General features: G+C 36.6%; 3 protein-coding genes and 1 pseudogene across 3 annotated transcripts; 1 reads left to right on the top strand and 3 right to left on the bottom strand.

The window, feature by feature from the left end:
• Positions 1 to 41: 41 nt before the first annotated feature.
• LOC133337590 (adenosine kinase-like) lies at positions 42 to 435 on the bottom strand (the record flags this gene model as incomplete). Its single annotated transcript, XM_061545804.1, has 1 exon — positions 42 to 435. A coding segment is annotated over exon 1 (394 nt), but the record flags the coding sequence as incomplete, so codon positions are not given.
• A 4,179-nt stretch (positions 436 to 4,614) lies between these two features.
• Positions 4,615 to 6,616, top strand: LOC133337591 (speckle-type POZ protein-like). Its single transcript, XM_061545805.1, has 2 exons — positions 4,615 to 4,631; positions 6,061 to 6,616. The coding sequence occupies exons 1-2, from the start codon at positions 4,615 to 4,617 to the stop codon at positions 6,614 to 6,616; spliced, it is 573 nt and encodes a 190-aa protein (XP_061401789.1).
• Positions 6,617 to 7,672: 1,056 nt separating this feature from the next.
• LOC133337592 (adenosine kinase-like) lies at positions 7,673 to 10,512 on the bottom strand (annotated as a pseudogene).
• A 3,743-nt stretch (positions 10,513 to 14,255) lies between these two features.
• On the bottom strand, positions 14,256 to 14,673 carry LOC133337593 (uncharacterized). The gene is made up of 2 exons (XM_061545806.1): positions 14,644 to 14,673; positions 14,256 to 14,600 (listed from the first exon to the last, which is right to left on the bottom strand). Exons 1-2 carry the CDS (start codon positions 14,671 to 14,673, stop codon positions 14,256 to 14,258), a joined length of 375 nt encoding a protein of 124 aa, XP_061401790.1.
• Positions 14,674 to 25,075: the final 10,402 nt, after the last annotated feature.

Consider the following 25,075-nt stretch of genomic DNA (forward strand, 5'->3'; position numbering starts at 1 on the left):
ACTATTCTCACTCTATTATTCCTCGACAAATGTCGGCTTACCCTCAAACGTACAACCGCTACGTTTAATAATCTCACCCGCCGACCATATACCGCAACGTATACACACATCGAACGGTTTCTCTTGCACATACTGGGCCAAGAAGCCACCAACAAAGGCATCACCCGCCCCTTTGGTGTCGACCATTTGTTCGCGCGACAACTGCGGCACTTCGTATTCGTGAATTTTGCCATCCTTAAAGAGCAGCACCGGCAAATGGCCCTGAGTTATAATCACAATACGTTCGCGCTGGCTATTCTCCTTGGGCAGGGCGAACAATTTGCGACCGATCACCTCGAGGTCTTTCGTCTCCTCCCAACCCTGTTCGTTGGCGAAAGTTTCAACTTCCTGTTCGTTGCCAAACAGTATATCGACATAGGGCATGGCGGCCATCATGGCATCTTTGAAAGCTTTTCTTTAGGAAAAGTCTCCAATTGTAACGTTTTCTATCAAAAAAGTCTCCACTTGCAATATTTTCTTTAGCAAAAGACTCCAATTATAAAAATTTCTTTGGAAAAAGCCTCCAATTGTAACGTTTTCTATCAGAAAATTCTCCAATTGCAATGTTTTCTTTAGGAAAGGTCTCCAATTGCCAACTTTTCTTTAGGAAAAGTCTTCAATTGTTAAGTTTCATATAAGAAAAGTCTCCAATTGTAATGTTTTCTAACCAATTGTAAAAGTTTCTTTCAGAAAAGTCTCCAATTGCAATTTTTTCTTTATAAAAAGTCTCCAATTGTAAATTTTCTTTAAGAAAGTCTCCAATTGTTAAGTTTTCTATCAGAAAAGTCTCCAATTGCCAACTTTTCTTTAGGAAAAGTCTCCAATTGTAAATTTTTTTTGGAAAAAGTCTCCAATAAGAAAGTTTCGTAAAAGAAAAGTCTACAATTGTAAAGTTTTCTAGCCGAAAAGTTTCCAAATGTAAAAATTTTCTAAAATAAAAGTTTCCAATTGTAATTTTGTTTTACATGAGAAGTCTCCAATTGTAAATGTGTCTATGAGAAAAGTCTCCAAGTGCAAATTTTTCGTTATAAAAAAGCCTTCAATTGAAATGTTTCGTATAAAAAACACTCCAATTGTAAATTTTCTACAATTGGAGACTTTTCAAAGTCTCCAATTGCAATATTTTCTTTAGCAAAAGTCTCCAATTGTAAACATTTCTTTGGAAAAATTCTCCAATTGCAAAGTTTCTTATCATAAAAGTCTCCAAATGAAAATTTTTCGAAAATAAAAGTTTCAAATTGTAATTTTTGTATATGAAAAGTCTCCATATGTAAATGTTTCGTGTAGGAAAAGTCTCCAATTGCAATATTTTCTTTAGGAAAAAATACCAAAAATTATCATATAACCTTAACCTCAAAATTTTAGATTTTTAAGGATTTTGGACACATTTTCTAACCGATTTGGGTGTAATTTAACAGTTTTGATTCTCATTGGGTAGAAAATCTTCGAACCAAAAATTATCAATATCGATCCACTTTTGGGTATGGCCCCCATATATTCGTAACCTCAAAATTTTGGATTTTTAAGGATTTTGGACACTTCTTTCAACCAATTTGCCTGTAATTTTATATTCTCATTGGGTAGAACATCTCCCTACCAAAAATTATCAATATCGATTCTCAACCACCTTTTTCGAAAACTCGAATCCGCATCTCGTATTTTTTGCATCTCCCTATTCCAAGGTATATTTAATAAGGTAGCCGCATCGGTCCTGCTGTTGGTGCTAATATTTTCGAATCCTCAAAATGAAATTGAAAAACACGAATGAAAATCTATGAAATTTATATTTCTACCGCTTCCACATCTTTCCTATAATTGAGCCATTGCCACTTATAGTACGTTTACATTGCACCGGATTTAGTTAACCCAGTGGTTTTCAATCAATACCATTGCCTATTTGTCAAATAAATTAATGGAAATTGCGAGTTATTCCATGAAGAAAGATTTGCTTTCTCAAATTTGCCCTTTTTTATTATTTTCAAGTTTAGTGTCTGTCCAAGCCGTAGTTGTCCCATATCCAATAGATTACTGCCGATTGCATTTGGCGGGGAAGTCCCAAAAATTGTATCAACAAGAAACCAAAGGCGGATATTTATTTTGTCAATCGGTTCACAGAGTCCATTGCCGTTTGATTTTTGCCTTTGACGGCAACAGCTGATCTTACTTGTTGCACACACAGACGGCGTTAATGCAGAATTCAAAAGTAACCGCTAACGATCACAACAACAACAAAAACCGTTGCAGTTTAAAATTAATCCAAACAAGATTGTAGCGACAACAGAAAACGAAACAGAGCCTTACTTTACATTACGAATCATGGTCATGGGAGGTTTTATTTTTTCTCTCTTTCATTGGTAAATTGACAGTAGGGTTAGAAAAGGTACCTTAAATTTTACTTCAAATGATAATAAATCATAATCATTCGATGTTCGCGCACACACAAACTGTCGGCGTCAAAATATAATTTCAATGCGGTCCTTTGAATTTTGCCTTTGGCGGCAACAGCTGATCTTATTTGATGTTCGCGCACACGCAAACCGCCCGCGTTTTTTAGTAACATCTTTAGAAAACATTTATATATAGATATACATCCTTGATATATACATAGATATATCCTAGATATATAGAAAAAAACTGGTTCGCCTCAACCTGTTTTTACACATTTTTTTCCATTAAAGTAGACACAGCTTCCACCAAAATAAAGCTTGGAGGTCAATATCATGTTTGCAACGACAGACCAATTAACCCAAAACTATTCACTTTTTTCATATACTTAAGTACTTCCCGAGTTATAAAGGGGTGAACCTCCGCTTCAGCTATGTTAAAAAATTGGCAATATTGCCCATATACTTATTCGTTTCGATACTATTTTATTAATTTTAAAAATGTTGCTATACACGTTTTTTTTTCTTTCAGTAGTTCTATTTAATATTTATGTATAAAATAAGTGTCTATAGATGTGTCTAAAGATGTTGTTTTGTCATTTAAAAAACAAACGCGGGCGGTTTGTGTGCGTGCGAACAACGAATAAGATCAGCTGTTGCCGTCAAAGGCAAAATTCAAACGGCCGACTGCTGACGCAATGAAATTCTATTTTGACGCCGACGGTTTGTTTTTGCGTGAACAACGAATAAGATCAGCTGTTGCCGTCAAAAGCTAAAATCAAATGGAAATTCCTGGCCAGTAATTATATTAATAATATTATTGCTGATTGCAAGAATCCGACGAATAAATATATTCAAAAATATAATGATCTGTATCAAATCCGCCCTGGATTGTTCCAACTGTACCATGGGAAAGTAGCAAGAAATAATCTCATCAGATTACACATCGACCTATTCAATAATCTCATCAGATTACACAACGACCTATTCAATAATCTCATCAGATTACACATCGACCTATTCAATATAACTATCCACTCCAAGTCATCTCTCTACTCCCAAACATAACATTTCTGGACGTTCTTTATGAATCGATCGGCAACATCGGACATTGTTAATATGTACATTAACACCACGCATACTAAATTTTTCGATTTCAAAACCATATTCACTGACGATTCAAAAAACGGCAGACAAAACCAGCTGTGCCTTATGGATACCTTCGTTGGACATCGAAACTTCATTCACGTTAGATAAAAGCTGTTCTATTTTCTTCGCGGAAGCGTATGCTGTTGTTGAAGCTTTAATGTAAAACCTGTGATCCTGGGAAATATGTACTCATCACTGACATCAAATCAGTCCTTCAGGCCATTGGATCCCAAAACTCCAGAAATACCCATCCCTTTATTTACAGAATAAAAGATGAGGTTTACCAAATGTCTAGGGAGGTCTACACTATACACTTTCTATGGGTGCCTAGTCATAGCGGCATCGCTGGAAACGAGTATGTGTTCTTCATTGCCACTAACCATAATCCAATCGATTCTTACCCAAAATAATGTCCATATGACTTGAGACAAAACGACAAATCTTCGGCAGACACATCTTGGCAAGAAAAAAGGAAGTATATTTGGGAGACGATTTTACTTATTGTCCCTCCAAAGTCAACTGTATTCCTTGGTTCCGAAGTGTTAATATGCCCCGAAAGTGTCGCAACAACAATCAGACTACGATTTGGCCACAATCAGGTGAAACATCATCACCACAGAATTAACATAACCAGCTAAGACAGATGTGATTGTGGAGACATCCAAACTATGGACCACATCACCTTTAATTGCCCTGACATTGACCTACTAAATACCAGACGTCCTTTAATGCAAAATCTACTCGAAATTTATCCACCTTCAATCGATGTAATACTAAAATCTAAAACACATAAAATCCCATGAAATATATGTATACCCGTGAAGGTGGCAACATAGACCCAGTGTCTCATGCCACTTTGAATTCTATCCCAAACACGGTGGAATTGATATATGAAAACATATTTCAGAAGAAGAAGAAACATCAAACGGTACTCCGTCTATGCGCTATTTTGCATTATGTATTTTCTCGATAATTATGATTTATTAACATTGGAAGTAAAATTTACCAATGAAAGAGAGAAAAAATAAAACCTCCAATGACCATGATTCGTAATGTAAAGTAAGGCTTTGTTTCGTTTTCTGTTGCCGCTACAATTTTGTTTCGATTAATTTTAAATTACAACGGTTTTTATTGTTGTTGTGATCGTTACGGGTTACTTTTAAATTCTACATTAACGCCGATTGTGTTTGTGTGTGCGAGCAACGAATAATATCAGCTGTTGCCATCAAAGGCAAAAATCAAACGGCAATGGACTCTGTGAACAGATCGACAAACAAGTAATTAGAGTTGGGCAATCTAGTTCACTTAGCGGATCGATCTTTCTCGTTCCATTTTCAAAAAGGAACTAGTTCCTTAATGTAGTTCCTTTGCTCCATATAGTTCCTTTGCTCCACACAGTTCCTTTGCTCCATATAGTTCCGACTCCTACATAGTCAAAGGAACTATATAGTTTTTTTCCATATAGTTCCTTTGATCCATATAGTACCTCTGCTCCATATAATTCCCGTACTCCATACAGCTCCTTTGCTCCATATAGTTCCGACTCCTACATAGTTCTTTTGAATCTCCCTTTCATCGTTCTTTTTTTTCGTTTTTTCCATATATAGTTCCTTTGATCCATATAGTTCCTTTACTCAATACAATTCCTTTGCTCTTTATAATTCCTTTGTTCAATATAGTTCCTTTGCTCCATATAGTTCCTTTGTTCTTTATAATTCCTTTGCTCCATATAGTTCCTTTGTTCTTTATAATTCCTTTGCTCCATATAGTTTCGTTGCTCTTTATAGTTCCGTTGCTCTTTATAGTTCCTTTGCTCCTATAGTTCATCCCTCTCATAGTTCCTTTGAATCTCTCTCTTTCATCGTTCTTTTTGTTTTTATTTTCGCTCACAAAAAACGAGATCAGAAAAAAGAGAGAGAAAAAGAAAAGAAAAAAGAACGATATCAGAAAAAGGAACTATATTAATTAGAGAGCTGGAACTAGTTCCGATCGTTCCTTTCTCGGAATAGTTCCAATGAACTAGTTCGTTCCGGAACTACCCAACTCTACAAGTAATCGTCTTTGTTTCTTTTTTTTGCGGTCGCTACAATTTTAAATTTTTGTTGAGATATCCCTCCCATCCAGTGTGTGTCTAAGTCTGCTGAAATCTTTTGATGATGAATTCTGTTGGACATATCATTATCATAGGAGATAAATATCGTTGGACGTACAATCCGCAATGTGATTATGATATTAATTCTCCGGATATTGTGGTAAAAAATGGAAGCGTCAAATCCACATGGCGGCTATGTTTTAATGGAGATATATTTGTAACGTTGATGTCATGCAATTCCACCGACACGATTTTTCAAGTTACAGTAACGAGAGGACCAGAAAAATATACAAAAGATATATCAACGAAAGAAATACATAATGGTATCATTTTTTTTCATAGAAGCAAAAGTCGGGAATATGGGCACGTCGAGGTATATCTTCAAATACAATGTAGACATGAAACGCAACCCTCAACAACCATCTCCAAGGATTTGGCTAATATCTTGGCTAGCAAAGAATTCAGCGATTTAACACTTGTCTCTCAAGATAAAATTGAATTCAAGGTCCACAAAGTTTTATTATGCGCCCGCAGTGAAGTTTTTGCGGCCATGTTTCGCAATGACCTCGAAGAGAAGAAAACCGGTAGTATTCAAATTGAAGATATGGACTCGAAAGTTCTCAAGGAATTGCTAAATTACATGTACACGGACGAGAAAATATCCAAGGAAATGGCAACGGATCTATTTGTGGCTGGCAATAAATACGCCATGTCGGGTTTGCAAGAAATGTGTGAAAACATGCTAATCGAAACCATGAGTGTGGACTCGGTGGCTGATATTCTTCTTCTGGCCGATCGTCATTCCAGTGATCGCCTTAAATCAAAGGCTGTTCAATTTGCAATAAAAAACATTAAAAGTGTCTCGATGACGGATGGCTGGAAAAGATTGCGTGCGAATAATCTTGAATTATGTACGGACGTCTTGGAAAAGGCCGTGCAGGAAAGGTTGTAGTTCAGCTCAGCTATATACAAACCTATGATCTGTTGCAGAAACGGCAAGAATCTTCTATGAATTGGAATTGTAATCGATTTTATAAATAAATAAATAAGGCCCCACCGGCTCTACATCTGTCCGATCACCATAAAAATGTTGCACTGGCAACAGAATTTAATCTAGAATAGTGTATGATAAAAATTGTTTAAAATTGCTTCACATTTCCATATACCTGCCATATAAAATTTTGTTGGATTTCATGAAAATCGTGGACCAAAGGCGATACATCTGTCCGACGGCTATGAAATTTTGCACAGGCTATTGAATTGAGTATAGAATAACACATGTAAATTTTAATTAAAATCGCTTCACATTTCCCTATACCTCCCATATAAAATTTTGTCGGATTTTTTTTGAAAATCATGGACCAGAGGCGTTACGTATGCCCTATGGACACGAAATTTTGCATAGCGTATGGAATTAAATATACAATATCGTATGTCAAATTTGATTGAAATCGCTTCACATTATCATATACAATTTTGTCGGATTTCATGAAAATCGTGGACCAAACTGCTCTAAATCTCGCCGATAGTCAAGAAATGTTGCACAGGCTATTGAATTGAGTATAGAATACCGTATGTCGAATTTGATTGAAATCGCTTCACATGACATATACCTGCCATATAAAATTTTGTTGGATTTCTTTTTGCACAATCGACTGAATTTAGTTTAGAATAACGATTACCAAATTTGATTAAAATCGGTTCAGATTTACATATACCTCCCATATAAAATTTTGTCCGACTTCATGAAAATCCGGCCCCAACGCTCTACATCTGTCCCATCGCCATAAAATGGTATAGAATGTGGTATTTTAAATTGTTTTTTTCATCCTTTGTTTTTATTCCTCAAATAAAATAACAAAAGAGATGAAATGCAAAAATTACAACAACAATACAAAAATAAAATATTAAGTTTCAATTTGAAAGGCCATTGGATTTAACACGGTACATTGAAGATGGAATTTCCCACCATCCCTCCTCCTCCCTCGTCCACACTATTCTCACTCTATTATTCCTCGACAAATGTCGGCTTACCCTCAAACGTACAACCGCTACGTTTAATAATCTCTCCCGCCGACCATATACCGCAACGTATACACACATCGAACGGCTTCTTTTGCACATACTGGGCCAAGAAGCCACCAACAAAGGCATCACCCGCTCCATTGGTGTCGACCATTTGTTCGCGCGACAACTGCGGCACTTCGTATTCGTGAATTTTGCCATCCTTAAAGAGCAGCACCGGCAAATGGCCCTGAGTTATAATCACAATACGTTCCCGTTGGCTATTCTCCTTGGGCAGGGCGACCAATTTGCGACCGATCACCTTGAGGTCTTTCGTCTCCTCCCAGCCCTGTTCGTTGGCGAAAGTTTCAACTTCCTGTTCGTTGCCGAACAGTATATCGACATAGGGCATGGCGGCCATCATGGGTTCTTTGAAAAATTGCGATAGGAAGGGGGCGCTTAAATTCATCATGAAGGTACGCTGGTGTTTGTGGGCGTGGTGGGCAACTTCCATAATGCTGGGCGGACTAACGGTCAAGAAGAAGCCCTGCAATAGATCGAAAAAAGCGGGGGAAAACAATTATTAGTGTGGAATTAAAAAAAAAAACAATCGAAGAAAAAGTCTCCAATTGCAACATTTTCTTGTAAAAAGTCTCAAATTGTAAAGATTCGTATAAAAAACTCTCCAATTTTAAATTTTTTCTTTAGCAAAATTGTAGAAATGTCTTTGGAAAAAGTCTCCAATTGTAAAGTTGCGTATAAGAAAAGTCTCCAATTGTAATGTTTTCTAGCCGAAAAGTCTCCAAATGAATAATTTTCTAGAAGAAAAGTTTCGAATTGTAATTTTTTATATGAAAAATCTCCAATTGTAAATGTTTCTTTCAGAAAAGTCTCCAATTGCAATTTTTTTTCCGATTGTAAACTTTCGTATAAGAAAAGTCTACAATTGTACATTTTCTACAATTGGAGACTTTTCAAAGTCTCCAATTACAATATATTCTTTAGCAAAAGTCTCCAATTGTAAAATTTTCTTTGGAAAAAGTCTCCAATTGCAATATTAACCATAGGAAAAGACTCCAATTATATAGATTTTTATCAGAAAATTTTCCAATTGTAAAGTTTACTACAAGAAAAGTCTCCAGTTGTAATGTTGTCTATCCGAAAAGTCTCCAAATAAAAAAATTCTTAAAATAAAAGTCTACAATCTCAATAATTTGGCTGTAATTTAACAGTTTTGATTCTCATTCGGTAGAAAATCTCCCTACCAAAAATTAACAATATCGATCAACTTTTGGGTATGGCCCCCATATAACCGAACCCTAAAAACTCTGGATTTTTAAAAATTTTGGACATATTTTCCAACCGATTTGATTGAAATTTGTTATTTTAGTTTCTCATTGGGTAGAATAACTTCCTACCAAAAATTATCAATATCGAACCACTTTTGGGTATGGCCTTCATATAACCGTAACCTCAAAATTTTTGATTTTTAAAAATTTTGGACATATTTTCCAACCGATTTGATTGAAATTTGTTATTTCGGTTTCTCATTGGATAGAAAATCTTTCTACCAAAAACTATTAATATCGGTCCACTATTGGGTATTGTCCCCATATAACCATAACCTCAAAAATTTGTATTTTTAAGAATTTTGAACACATTTTTCAACCGATTTGGCTGTAATTTTATATTTTTGTTTCTCATTGGGTAGAAAATCTTCGTAGCAAAAATGATCAATATCGATCCACCTTTGGGTATGGCCCCCATATAACCAAAACCTCAAAATCTTGAATTTTTAAGGATTTTGGCCACATTTTCCAACTGATTTGGCTGTAATTTAACAGTTTTGATTCTCATTGGGTAGAAAATCTTCGTACCAAAAATTATCAATATCGGTCCACTTTTGGTTATGGCCCCCAACCGAACCCTAAAATTTTTTGAATTTTAAAGAATTTTGGACATATTTTCCAACCAATTTGATTGAAATTTGTTATTTCGGTTTCTCATTGGATAGAAAATCTTCGTACCAAAAATTATCAATATCGGCCCACTTTTAGGTATAGCCTCCATATAGCGGAACTATCCAAATTTTGGAATTTTTTCCAATAAAATTGATTAGAACATGATATATGTAGAATATCTTTGCGCCAAAAATTAACCATCATCAGAACACCTTTAAATAGTGCCCTTATTTGTATGTGCAAGTCTACAAAAACATAGTTCGGATTAATGTAGTTCTTTTTTGTCTCCAAATTTAAATATATCCATACATACCGATATATAATAGTATTCAGCCGCCTCCAATAGCTTTCTATTTTCCGCTATTTGTAAATGATCCAATGTGAAATTATTTGCTGCTGCCAAATTTGCACACAACGAACGATGAGTGCCCGTTACGAGAACGGCACATGTGCCCGTCGGAGCATCTTGTGTATATTGATAACGGACATTTAAGCCATCCTTCGTGGCATTCTCTTCCAGAATTTTGGCATAATCATCATTGCCGACACAGCCAAAGAATGTGGCCACCTTGGCCACCACCACTGGCAGACACGCAACGAATTCTGTACCGAACCGCCGGCAATAAATTCGGCTTTATATTTTTCGACCAGCTCCTTGTACAGAGGCATGTGTTTCTCTTCGGCCAGAATGGCATCGTTCGGTTTCAATTCGTATTTTTTCAATAGATCTTCTACGACATTGGCGAAATGTCCAGCAGAGGATTGCCGCAGCCAACTAAAATGCCTTCCCTGGAAGCAGAGAGAGAGGGGGAGAGAGAGAAAAAAATCAACAATTAATTTAAAAAAATAATTAATTACTAAAAAATTACTTAAGCATGTGCATGTTTTTTATTTGAGATTTTATATTGAGGATTTTGTGGACTACCGCAGGTACTGTTCGTTGCCAGGGGTAATGTGAAACTAACAACATTATTTTTCTAATTTATTTGTATTTCAGAATATTATCAGTTTAGAATGTGTAAATCTGCTGCTTGGTTTTGTTTTGGTTCTGATGCGTATCAAACGGGAAACAACAAGATCACCATCGAAGTGATACTGAGGTCATCAGCGAAAGCAATAAACAAAAACAAAACATGAAATGAAATACAATAAAACAACGTCAAACAAAACACAACAACAAATCAAAAAAAAAAAAAAGAAGGGAGAATGTAGTTGGGGTGACAAACTTTCTCAAAATATCGAAAATCGGAAAGTAACGTATAGGGCGGCTATACCTAAAACTACACCGATTTTGATCATTTTTGGTAGATGGATTTGCCAACCCACGAGAACCCGAAATATCAAATGACAACCATTTTGATTTGAAAATCTGGTCAAAATATCGAAAATCGGACTCAAATCTGAAACGATTTCAATGAAATTTGACACACATCATTCTAGACTCAATACCGTCATCTGTACATTTCGGGCAGATGTGGGCTCTTTAAGGCTGGATTTACATGAAATCCGATAAAATTATATGCGGGAGCTATATCGAAATCTGAACCGATTTGAATTAAATGTGGCACACATCATTCTAGGCCCAATTCAGTTGCCTGTGCAAAATTTCATTGGCACACGATTTATATGAAATCGGATGCAATTTTCTAATGGGAGCTATGAACCGATCTGAATTAAATTTTGCACACATCATTCTAGAGTCAATTCCGTCACCTGTACATAATTTCGGGCAGATGTGGGATCTTTAAGGCTGGATTTACATGTGGGAGCTATATCGAAATATGAACCGATTTGAATTAAATCTGGCACACTCAGTTGCCTGTGCAAAATTTCGTGTTGATCGGATAGTTGTAGCCTCATTAGCGCACTTTTTATATGAAATCGGATGCAATTTTCTTATGGGTTCAGATTTCAATATAGCCATCTGAACCGATTTTAATGAAATTTGTCACACATCATTCTAGACTCAATTCAGTTGCCTGTGCAAAATTTCGTGTCGATCGGATAGGTGTAGCCTCATTAGCACGATTTATATGAATTCGGATGAAATTTTATATGGGAGCTATATCGAAATCTGAACCGATCTGAATTAAATTTGGCATACAACACTGTAGGCCTAATACAAATTCATATAGACATTCGGAATTGTAATATTTGAAATTATAGATCACGTTTCTGAAACGACAAAAAAATGTTATTTCAAGACATCGATTAAAAAAAACTTTTTTTAACTACCGATCATTCCTCACAAAATTTGGCAGATATTAAATCTTGAATGACTGATTTTTATTTTGCATGTTAGTCACATCCTATGTTTTTTTTTTTAGCTCCAGTCATTGTTTAAAGGTTATTACCAACAACGCCGCCCATTGGAACGCCGTTTCGTGTCTAACACCACCTAATTTTATAACAGTTGTATGTGTGCTACCACAACCAATTCCCCACCTTCCACCCAAACAATAACGTCCAGACAGACAGCAGCAACTTGAACAAAGTGTCTTATCAATACAAAATTAGCATGCCAATAAAATAATTAAAAAAAATATATACACTTATAATTAAACAAATATATAATTCAGTTTTAATGTTATTACCTTAAATTCTCCATTCTATATATAAGTTTTTTTTTTATTTAATTAAAAAAAAACAAATTGTCTATTGTTAATTATTTTTTGCTGCTGACCTCCCGGAAAAAAGGTGTTTTTTTTTCGTTATAAGAAAGAAAAAACACCGACCGGCCGCAACAAATCTTATCAACTGAATGAAATGAAATACAAAAAAAAAACAGATGTGAACACGTTCTGTGTTGTTGTTGTTTTTTTTTTTTTCTTTTCTTTCAAAATGGTTTGTTTACATTTCGAACGCCGTTAAATGAAACACTATAATGGCTTTGTTGCACATATGCCGGGGACATAATTTCAAGTCATTCATTTCGTCATTCCAGTGATCGCCTTAAATTAAATCAAAGGCTGTTCAATTTGTAATCGAAAACATTAAAAGTGTCTCGATGACGGAAAGCTGGAAAAGATTGCGTGCGAATTATCTTGATTTATGTACGGACATCTTGGAAAAGGCCGTGCAGGAAATTTGGTAGTTCAGCTCAGCTATATACAAACCTATGAGCTGTTGCAGAAACGGCAAGAATCTTCTATGAATTAGAATTTTAATCGATTTTGTAAATAAATAAATAAGGCCCCACCGGCTCTACACATCTGTCCGATCACCATAAAAATGTTGCACTGGCAACTGAATTTAATCTAGAATAGTGTATGCCAAATTTGTTTAAAATCGCTTCACATTTTCCCTATACCACCCATATAAAACTTCGTCGGATGTCAAGGAAATCAGGCCCCATCGGCTCTACACCTGTCCGATAGCCAAAAAAAATTTTGCACAGGCTATCGGATTAAATATAGAATATCGTATGTCAAATTTGTTTAAAATCGCTTCACATTTCCATATACCTGCCATATAAAATTTTGTTGGATTTCATGAAAATCGTGGACCAAAGGCGTTACATCTGTTCGATAGCCAAGAAATTTTGCACAGGCTATTGAATGGAGTATAGAATATCGTGTATTAAATTTTATTGAAATCGCTTCACATTTCCCTACACCTCCCATATAAAACTTCGTCCGATTTCATGAAACTCATGGACCAAAGGCGTTACGTATGTCCTATGGAAACGAAATTTTGCAGGAGCGATTGAATACTGTCTAGAATACCGTATGTCAAATTTGTTGAAAATCGCCTCACATTTCCCTATACTTCCAATATATAACTACGTCGGATTTCATGATAATCATGGACGAAAGGCGATACATCTCTCCGATGGCTATGAAATTTTGCACAGGCTATTGAATTGAATATAGAATACCACGTGTAAATTTTAATTAAAATCGCTTCACATTTCCCTATACCTCCCATATAAAATTTTGTCGGATTTTTTTGAAAATCATGGACCAGATGCGTTACATATGTTCTATGGACACGAAATTTTGCACAGGCTATTGAATTAAGTATAGAATATCGTGTACTGAATTCAATTGAAATCGCTTCACACTTCCCCCAACGGCTCTTCATCTCTCCGATGGCCAAGAAATTTTGCACAGGCTATTGAATTGAGTATGGAATACCGTATGTCGAATTTGATTGAAATCGCTTCACATGACATATACCTGTCATATAAACTTTTGTCGGATTTCATGAAAATTTTGGACCAAACTACTCTAAATCTCTCCGATAGTCAAGAAATTTTGCACAATCGACTGAATTTAGTCTAGAATAACGATTACCAAATTTGATTAAAATCGGTTCAGATTTGCATATACCTCCCATATAAAATTTTGCCCGGTTTCATGAAAATCCGGCCCCAACGGCTCTACATCTGTCCCATCGCCATAAAATGGTATAGAATGTGGTATTTTAAATTGTTTTTTTTTCATCCTTTGTTTTTATTCCTCAAATAAAATAACAAAAAAGAGATGAAATGCAAAAATTACAACAACAATACAAAAATAAAATATTAAGTTTCAATTTGAAAGGCCATTGGATTTAACACGGTACATTGAATATGGAATTTCCCACCATCCTTCCTCCTACCTCGTCCACACTATTCACACTCTATTATTCCTCGACAAATGTCGGCTTACCCTCAAACGTACAACCGCTACGTTTAATAATCTCTCCCGCCGACCATATACCGCAACGTATACACACATCGAACGGTTTCTCTTGCACATACTGGGCCAAGAAGCCACCAACAAAGGCATCACCCGCCCCTTTGGTGTCGACCATTTGTTCGCGCGACAACTGCGGCACTTCGTATTCGTGAATTTTGCCATCCTTAAAGAGCAGCACCGGCAAATGGCCCTGAGTTATAATCACAATACGTTCGCGCTGGCTATTCTCCTTGGGCAGGGCGACCAATTTGCGACCGATCACCTTGAGGTCTTTCTTCTCCTCCCAACCCTGTTCGTTGGCGAAAGTTTCAACTTCCTGTTCGTTGCCAAACAGTATATCGACAGGGCATGGCGGCCATCATGGCATCTTTGAAAGCTTTTCTTTAGGAAAAGTCTCCAATTGTAACGTTTTCTATCAAAAAAGTCTCCACTTGCAATATTTTCTTTAGCAAAAGACTCCAATTATAAAAATTTCTTTGGAAAAAGCCTCCAATTGTAACGTTTTCTATCAGAAAATTCTCCAATTGCAATGTTTTCTTTAGGAAAGGTCTCCAATTGCCAACTTTTCTTTAGGAAAAGTCTTCAATTGTTAAGTTTCATATAAGAAAAGTCTCCAATTGTAATGTTTTCTAACCAATTGTAAAAGTTTCTTTCAGAAAAGTCTCCAATTGCAATTTTTTCTTTATAAAAAGTCTCCAATTGTAAATTTTCTTTAAGAAAGTCTCCAATTGTTAAGTTTTCTATCAGAAAAGTCTCCAATTGCCAACTTTTCTTTAGGAAAAGTCTCCAATTGTAAAATTTTTTTGGAAAAAGTCTCCAATAAGAAAGTTTCGTAAAAGAAAAGTCTACAATTGTAAAGTTTTATATCCGAAAAGTTTCCAAATGTAAAAATTTTCTAAAATAAAAGTTTCCAATTGTAATTTTGTTTTACATGAGAAGTCTCCAAGTGCAAATTTTTCGTTATAAAAAAGCCTTCAATTGAAATGTTTCGTATAAAAAACACTCCAATTGTAAATTTTCTACAATTGGAGACTTTTCAAAGTCTCCAATTGCAATATTTTCTTTAGCAAAAGTCTCCAATTGTAAACATTTCTTTGGAAAAATTCTCCAATTGCAAAGTTTCTTATCATAAAAGTCTCCAAATGAAAATTTTTCGAAAATAAAAGTTTCAAATTGTAATTTTTGTATATGAAAAGTCTCCATATGTAAATGTTTCGTGTAGGAAAAGTCTCCAATTGCAATATTTTCTTTAGGAAAAAATACCAAAAATTATCATATAACCTTAACCTCAAAATTTTTGATTTTTAAGGATTTTGGACACATTTTCTAACCGATTTGGGTGTAATTTAACAGTTTTGATTCTCATTGGGTAGAAAATCTTCGAACCAAAAATTATCAATATCGATCCACTTTTGGGTATGGCCCCCATATATTCGTAACCTCAAAATTTTGGATTTTTAAGGATTTTGGACACTTCTTTCAACCAATTTGCCTGTAATTTTATATTCTCATTGGGTAGAACATCTCCCTACCAAAAATTATCAATATCGATTCACTTTTGAGTATGCTCCCCATATGACCGAACCCTAAAAACTTTGGATTTTTAAGAATTTTGGACAACCGATTTGACTGTAATTTAACAGTTTTGATTCTCATTGGGTAGAAAATCTTCGTACCAAAAATTATCAATATGGATCCACTTTTGGGTACGGCCCCCATATAACCATAACCTCAAAATTTTGTATTTATTGTATAATTACAATATGGCAACACGAATTTTTTTTCAACCACCTTTTTCGAAAACTCGAATCCGCATCTCGTATTTTTTGCATCTCCCTATTCCAAGGTATATTTAATAAGGTAGCCGCATCGGTCCTGCTGTTGGTGCTAATATTTTCGAATCCTCAAAATGAAATTGAAAAACACGAATGAAAATCTATGAAATTTATATTTCTACCGCTTCCACATCTTTCCTATAATTGAGCCATTGCCACTTCTAGTACGTTTACATTGCACCGGATTTAGTTAACCCAGTGGTTTTCAATCAATACCATTGCCTATTTGTCAAATAAACCCTCATGAAGTGGGTTAACCCTTCAAAAAGTTCTAATGTAAATGCCGTTTTATATGTGTAGCACATATGATAATGATGGGAATTGCGAGTTATTCCATGAAGAAAGATTTGCTTCCTCAAACTTTACCATTTTTATTATTTTCAAGTTTAGTGTCTGTCCAAGCCGTAGTTGTCCCATATCCAATAGATTACTGCCGATTGCATTTGGCGGGGAAGTCCCAAAAATTGTATCAACAAGAAACCAAAGGCGGATATTTATTTTGTCAATCGGTTCACAGAGTCCATTGCCGTTTGATTTTTGCCTTTGACGGCAACAGCTGATCTTACTCGTTGCTCACGCACACACACACACAGACGGCGTTAATGTAGAATTCAAAAGTACCCGCTAACGATCACAACAACAACAAAAACCGTTGCAGTTTAAAATGAATCAAAAAAAATTGTAGCGACAACAGAAAACGAAACAAAGCCTCACTTTACATTACGAATCATGGTCATGGGAGGTTTTATTTTTTCTCTCTTTCATTGGTAAATTGACAGTAGGGTTAGAAAAGGTACCTTAAATTTTACTTCAAATGATAATAAATCATAATCATTCGATGTTCGCGCACACACAAACTGTCGGCGTCAAAATAGAGTTTCATTGCGTCAGCACGCGGCCCTTTGAATTTTGCCTTTGGCGGCAACAGCTGATCTTATTCGATGTTCGCGCACACGCAAACCGCCCGCGTTTTTTAGTAAAAAACAACATCTTTAGAAAACATTTATATATAGATATACATCCTTGATATATACATAGATATATCCTAGATATATAGACCTCAACCTGTTTTTACACATTTTTTTTCCATTAAAGTAGACACAGCTTCCACCAAAATAAAGCTTGGAGGTCAATATCATGTTTGCAACGACAGACCAATTAACCCAAAACTATTCACTTTTTTCATATACTTAAGTACTTCCCGAGTTATAAAGGGGTGAACCTCCGCTTCAGCTATGTTAAAAAATTGGCAATATTGCCCATATACTTATTCGTTTCGATACTATTTTATTAATTTTAAAAATGTTGCTATACACGTTTTTTTTTTCTTTCAGTAGTTCTATTTAATATTTATGTATAAAATAAGTGTCTATAGATGTGTCTAAAGATGTTATTTTGTCATTTAAAAAACAAACGCGGGCGGTTTGTGTGCGCGCGAACAACGAATAAGATCAGCTGTTGCCGTCAAAGGCAAAATTCAAAAGGCCGCGTGCTGACGCAATTAAATTCTATTTTGACGCCAACGGTTTTTTGTGCGCGAACAACGAATAAGATCAGCTGTTGCCGTCAAAAGCAAACATCAAACGGAAATTCCTGGCCAGTAATTATATTAATAATATTATTGCTGATTGCAAGAATCCGACGAATAAATATATTCAAAAATATAATGATCTGTATCAAATCCGCCCTGGATTGTTCCAACTGTAAGAAATAATCTCATCAGATTACACATCGACCTATTCAATAATCTCATCAGATTACACAACGACCTATTCAATAATCTCATCAGATTACACATCGACCTATTCAATATAACTATCCACTCCAAGTCATCCCTCTACTCCCAAACATAACATTTCTGGACGTTCTTTATGAATCGATCGGCAACATCGGACATTGTTAATATGTACATTAACACCACGCATACTAAATTTTTCGATTTCAAAACCATATTCACTGACGATTCAAAAAAGGGCAGACAAAACCAGCTGTGCCTTATGGATACCTTCGTTGGACATCGAAACTTCATTCATGTTAGATAAAAGCTGTTCTATTTTCTTCGCGGAAGCGTATGCTGTTGTTGAAGCTTTAATGTAAAACCTGTGATCCTGGGAAATATGTACTCATCACTGACATCAAATCAGTCCTTCAGGCCATTGGATCCCAAAACTCCAGAAATACCCATCCCTTTATTTACAGAATAAAATATGAGGTTTACCAAATGTCTAGGGAGGTCTACACTATACACTTTCTATGGGTGCCTAGTCATAGCGGCATCGCTGGAAACGAGTATGTGTTCTTCATTGCCACTAACCATAATCCAATCGATTCTTACCCAAAATAATGTCCATATGACTTGAGACAAAACGACAAATCTTCGGCAGACACATCTTGGCAAGAAAAATGGAAGTATATTTGGGAGACGATTTTACTTATTGTCCCTCCAAAATCAACTGTATTCCTTGGTTCCGAAGTGTTAATATGCCCCGAAAGTGTCGCAACAACAATCAGACTACGATTTGGCCACAATCAGGTGAAACATCATCACCACAGAATTAACATAACCAGCTAAGACAGATGTGATTGTGGAGACATCCAAACTATGGACCACATCACCTTTAATTGCCCTGACATTGACCTAAATAACAGACGTCCTTTAATGCAAAATCTACTCGAAATTTATCCACCTTCAATCGATGTAATACTAAAATCTAAAACACATAAAATCCCATGAAATATATGTATACCCGTGAAGGTGGCAACATAGACCCAGTGTCTCATGCCACTTTGAATTCTATCCCAAACACGGTGGAATTGATATATGAAAACATATTTCAGAAGAAGAAGAAGAAACATCAAACGGCCCATGTACTACGTCTTTGCGCTACTTTACATTATATATTTTCTCGATAATTATGATTTATTAACATTGGAATCATGACCATGATTCGTAATGTAAAGTAAGGCTTTGTTTCGTTTTCTGTTGCCGCTACAATTTTGTTTCGATTAATTTTAAATTACAACGGTTTTTATTGTTGTTGTGATCGTTAGCGGTTACTTTTCAATTCTACATTAACGCCGACTGTGTGTGTGCGAGCAACGATTGAGAGTCTAAACGCAACCAGAGAGTCACGAGTCAGCGTCATACTTTTTCGCCGGCGTGAAAACCAAACGAAAGAGTTAGCGTTAGCGGTACAAAATGTCAATTATTTGTTTTCATTTTTTGACAGAAAATTTTACGTTGTGCAAACCAAAATCAATTTATTATTTAATAAACAATAATGTCAAGGAACTTGGATAAAATTATTGAAAAAATTATTTTTCTTCCATTTTATTATTAATTCGTTCAAAAAACGTCCACAATCTTTGAAAATATTTGTTTTTTTTAACAGCACTGCCATATGTTTTGATATAGATTCTCATTGAAATTTGGTAGCACTGTTCATTTTTACCTAAAATATGGCAACTCAACTGAGAGCAAGAGAGAACATTTGAGTATGACGCTGAGCAAAAATGAATAAAATCTATTCTAGCGTTAAGCCGCTAGACGAGAACGTCAGCCGTCGCGATTTCCCGTTGCCTATAAGAAACACACGGCAAAGGGCTGTCGCTGATTCTAGACTCTATGGTTGCGTTTAGACTCTAAGATCAGCTGTTGCCGTCAAAAGCAAACATCAAACGGAAATTCCTGGCCAGTAATTATATTAATAATATTGTTACGAATATAACTTTAGATTTAAGTTAATTTAGATGAATTCCGTTAATTTAAGAATTTGAATTGTAACGTAAATTTCTACTACGCAGTTTATTTGAATAACTTCACAACAACAACCACTGTATAGATTTTTCTACATCCTTCCATTTCCTCTTTCATTTTCTATTTTGTTATTGTCGTACAATTCTTGTTAAACGTCATTCCCCTTTCTTTGTTATTCCCTCGCCTGTATATGTGTTGTTGTTATTCTTCTTTCTTTGTTATTCCCTCGCCTGTATATGTGTTGTTGTTATTCTTCTTTCTTTGTTATTCCCTCGCCTGTATATGTGTTGTTGTTATTCCTCTTTCTTTGTTATTCCCTCGCCTGTATATGTGTTGTTGTTATTGTAAGTTTGTTTACTCAAGTTTGTTGTTGTTCACTCAGTAAGTTTGTTGTTGTTATTGTTACTCAATGTGTTTGTTGCATTGGTAGATTGTTCGTGATCTAGGTGTTACCAGATCGTCTAGAAACTTCTGTAGCGACAGGCAGGGCTCATATAAATAGAGGGAATGGAAAGGCAGTGAGTCAGTTGTGAATCAGATCGCGAATTGAAACCGTCGTGTAAAGTAAAGTGCAAAGTAAAGTTGTGTGAATAAAATCATTGTAATAATCGTAATCCGAAAGAACCTGCGTTTTATTTGGTACGAATTGTATCGGGAAATAAAACAACGACTACACGGGATTAACTAAAATCCAAGAACGTAACAATTGGTGTCAGAAGTGGGATTACGCTAATACTACGATGAAGTTTAAGGATCTACGAGTGGAAGACTTGAAGAAGGAGCTCAATAAATTGGAATTGTCCTCTACTGGCAACAAGGCTGAACTACAAAAACGTCTGTTGGATGAGTTCGAGCGCCGTGGTATGAACATCGATACATACGAGTTTGACAGTAAGGATGAAGTGGATTTATCGGAAATGGGCGAATCCAACGGTGGAGAAGACTCGTCAGTAGCTACCAGGGGTGACGATTTCAGAGAAATGCTGGCTAAAATGTTTGCGGAAAATTCCAGAATGTTAGTAGAAAACACGAGACGAATGTTTGAACAGAATTCCAGAAAGTTAGATGAACTCAAGTCAGAGAATTGTAGAATGAACGATAAACTCGAGAACATTACAGAAGTTATTGGAAGGAGAGTGGAAACCGTGGAGGTCCAAATTAAAGAGTTGGATAAGAAAGTGCAGTCGGTTGACGAGAAGATTCTGTCTGTGGATGAGAAATTTCTGGTCCACGACCATAGGGTTACGAATCTGGAGAAGAAAATGTCGGAACTGGAAATTAAAGGTGGTCCGGTGCGAGTTCCCGATAACACACTAAAAATCAAACCTCCTGTATTCGACGGCTCTACGTCATTCAATGTTTTCAAGTTACAGTTCGAGACAGTGGCTTCTAGAAATTCGTGGAACGACAGCGACAAAGCGGTTGCACTACTTCTGGCATTGAAGGGCAGTGCTGCGGATGTTATACAGAGTATTCCTGTCGCTTCTAGAAGCAACTATGAAGATGTTATTGCTGCACTGGAACGAAAGTACGGTGGCGAACATAAACAAAACATCTACCTTATGGAACTAAGGGGAAAAGTACAGAGGGCAAACGAGACGTTACAAGACTTTGCAGCTGAGGTGGAACGTTTGGTGCTAATGTCGTATCCAGGAGAGAATCACCCATTGCTGGACCGTATGAAAATCGAAACCTTTGTGAATGGCATACGTGACCCTGAGATTAAATGTGCAACATATGCGTCACCAAAAGCGTCGTTTGCCGAAACTGTGTCGTTTGCCCTTGCCCAAGAGACGGCAAGAATGATTGTTAAGCCCCAGACCCACAAGATTAACCAACTGGAGACCGAATGTTGCGAACACAAATATCTCGTTAACTTGATCAAGGACGCCATGAGGCGGGTAATAGAAGAAACAAAGTCAGTAGGGGTGACTAAGCCCAGGGTTAGATGCTACAACTGCGATAAAGCAGGTCATATTGCGCGCGAATGCAGAGCTAAGCGCAAACGATCCAGGTCATCGTCACCACCTCCAACGAAAGATGGTAGAAGAATGGCTCAACAGTCCACCAATGAGTCACCGTTAAACAGAATCGAGCACAGAGAAGGCGGAAAACGCGGTAATGCTGATGCCCTGTCTCGTCGGCCATGCAAGGTAGAATACAGGCACTGCTCAAAGGCCGAGTGCAAAGAGAATATCGTTGATGTCCGACTATTGCAGTTTGAGTCGGGTGAAGATTGGTCGACGGAACAACGAAGAGATCCCATTCTGGGCAAAATAATTTCGGCCATAGAAACGGGCAAGCGACCTAGTCGGAAAGAAATTACCTCCGAAAGCCCTCTTTTAAAATCCTATTGGGCCCAGTGGGACAGTCTACTTATAATAGATGGTTGCCTATATCGCAAATGGGAAAGTGAGGACGGTAAATCTCACCGGAACTTGATCGTCGTCCCAGACTCCAAAATAAGAGATGTCTTGTCGGAGTTTCACGATGGGCCAAGTGGAGGACATCTTGGCATAGCAAAGACCGCTGAAAAGGTAAAGCAGAGATTCTACTGGGTCGGCTGTCAAAAATCCATTGCCGACTGGATCGCCAATTGTGAAAGGTGCATAAAAGCTAAAGGTCCAACACGGAAGAGTCGAGGCTACATGCAGCAGTATAATTCAGGAGCCCCTTTTGAAAGAATCGCAATGGATGTAGCTGGACCGTTCCCCACAAGCGACTCTGGGAACCGGTATGTCTTAGTGGTCATGGATTACTTCAGTAAATGGCCGGAGGTTTATGCTATCCCAAATCAAGAAGCCAGGACAATCGTGGATGTGTTCAGCAAAAATTGGATCTGTCGCTATGGTGTTCCATCTGAGGTTCATTCCGATCAAGGTAGGAATTTTGAATCAGCGATCTTCAAGGAAATGTGTGACTCCTACGGAATTAAGAAAACCAGAACGACGCCCCTACATCCACAATCAGATGGCATGGTGGAAAGATTCAATCGCACCCTTGAAGAACATCTACGGAAAGTGGTGGACAGTGGCCAACGAGACTGGGATGAGCATATTCCAAAGTTTTTATTGGCTTATAGATCGGCCATTCATGATTCCACATCCCGGACCCCAGCCAAAGTTCTGTTCGGAAATGAATTAAAGCTACCTGGCGATTTGATATTCGGCGCTACCCCAAACGACGATGTGAACCAAGATGAAGACAGCCAAAACTCTTTTAGTAAAGTCCACGATGCAGTCCGACATCGAATAAAAATGGTTAGCAACCGCATGAAGGCAAGGTACGATCGAGCGGCAAATACCGATGGGTTTCAAGAAGGGCAACTGGTACTATTGTTCAACCCACAACGAAAGAAAGGACTATGCCCCAAATTGCAAACGCACTGGGAAGGACCCTACAAGATTGTCACGAAAATAAATGACGTCGTTTATCGCATCCAGAGGAGCGACAGTCCCAGGTCGAAGATGAAAGTTGTACATTTGGAGCGGCTGACCCCCTACGGAACGGGAACTGTGCCTATTCGGGACGAACAGGCTTAAGCGGGGGGCAATGTTACGAATATAACTTTAGATTTAAGTTAATTTAGATGAATTCCGTTAATTTAAGAATTTGAATTGTAACGTAAATTTCTACTACGCAGTTTATTTGAATAACTTCACAACAACAACCACTGTATAGATTTTTCTACATCCTTCCATTTCCTCTTTCATTTTCTATTTTGTTATTGTCGTACAATTCTTGTTAAACGTCATTCCCCTTTCTTTGTTATTCCCTCGCCTGTATATGTGTTGTTGTTATTCTTCTTTCTTTGTTATTCCCTCGCCTGTATATGTGTTGTTGTTATTCTTCTTTCTTTGTTATTCCCTCGCCTGTATATGTGTTGTTGTTATTCCTCTTTCTTTGTTATTCCCTCGCCTGTATATGTGTTGTTGTTATTGTAAGTTTGTTTACTCAAGTTTGTTGTTGTTCACTCAGTAAGTTTGTTGTTGTTATTGTTACTCAATGTGTTTGTTGCATTGGTAGATTGTTCGTGATCTAGGTGTTACCAGATCGTCTAGAAACTTCTGTAGCGACAGGCAGGGCTCATATAAATAGAGGGAATGGAAAGGCAGTGAGTCAGTTGTGAATTAGATCGCGAATTGAAACCGTCGTGTAAAGTAAAGTGCAAAGTAAAGTTGTGTGAATAAAATCATTGTAATAATCGTAATCCGAAAGAACCTGCGTTTTATTTGGTACGAATTGTATCGGGAAATAAAACAACGACTACACGGGATTAACTAAAATCCAAGAACGTAACAATATTATTGCTGATTGCAAGAATCCGACGAATAAATATATTAAAAAATATAATGATCTGTATCAAATCCGCACTGGATTGTTCCAACTGTACCATGGGAAAGTAGCAAAAATAATCTCATCAGATTACACATCGATAATCTCATCAGATTACATATCGACATATTCAATATAACTATCCACTCCAAGTCATCCCTCTACTCCGAAACATAACATTTCTGGACGTTCTTTATGAATCGATCGGCAACATCGGACATTGTTAATATGTATATTAACACCACGCATACAAAATTTCGATTTCAAAACCATATTCACTGACGATTCAAAAAACGGCAGACAAAACCAGCTGTGCCTTATGGATACCTTCGTTGGACATCGAAACTTCATTCACGTTAGATAAAAACTGTTCTATTTTCTTCGCGGAAGCGTATGCTGTTGTTGAAGCTTTAATGCAAAACCTGTGATCCTGGGAAATATGTACTCATCACTGACATCAAATCAGTCCTTCAGGCCATTGGATCCCAAAAATCCAGAAATACCCATCCCTTTATTTACAGAAATGAGCATTGTTGGGAATATCACTGACTTAGGAAGTAACAAATATTGTTGGAAGTTCCTTTCGGAAAGTACTTGTGATTATAGTTCTCCGAATATTGTGGTAAATAATGGAAGCGTCAAATCCACATGGTATCTATTTTTTAATGGAAATATAGGTGTATGCTTGGTGTCATGGAATTCCCCCGACACGATTTTTCAAGTTACAGTAACTAAAGGATCAGACAAATGTACTAAAGATATATCAACGAAACAAATAGATGACTATATCGATTTTTTTAAACCAAGATGTTGGAAATGTGAGCCCATCGAGATATA

This window comes from Musca vetustissima, unplaced genomic scaffold, assembly GCF_032173495.1.
Source record: "Musca vetustissima isolate MV318-11 ecotype Yass unplaced genomic scaffold, APGP_CSIRO_Mvet_v1 utg4038, whole genome shotgun sequence".
In the NCBI taxonomy this organism is placed as follows: domain Eukaryota; kingdom Metazoa; phylum Arthropoda; class Insecta; order Diptera; family Muscidae; genus Musca; species Musca vetustissima.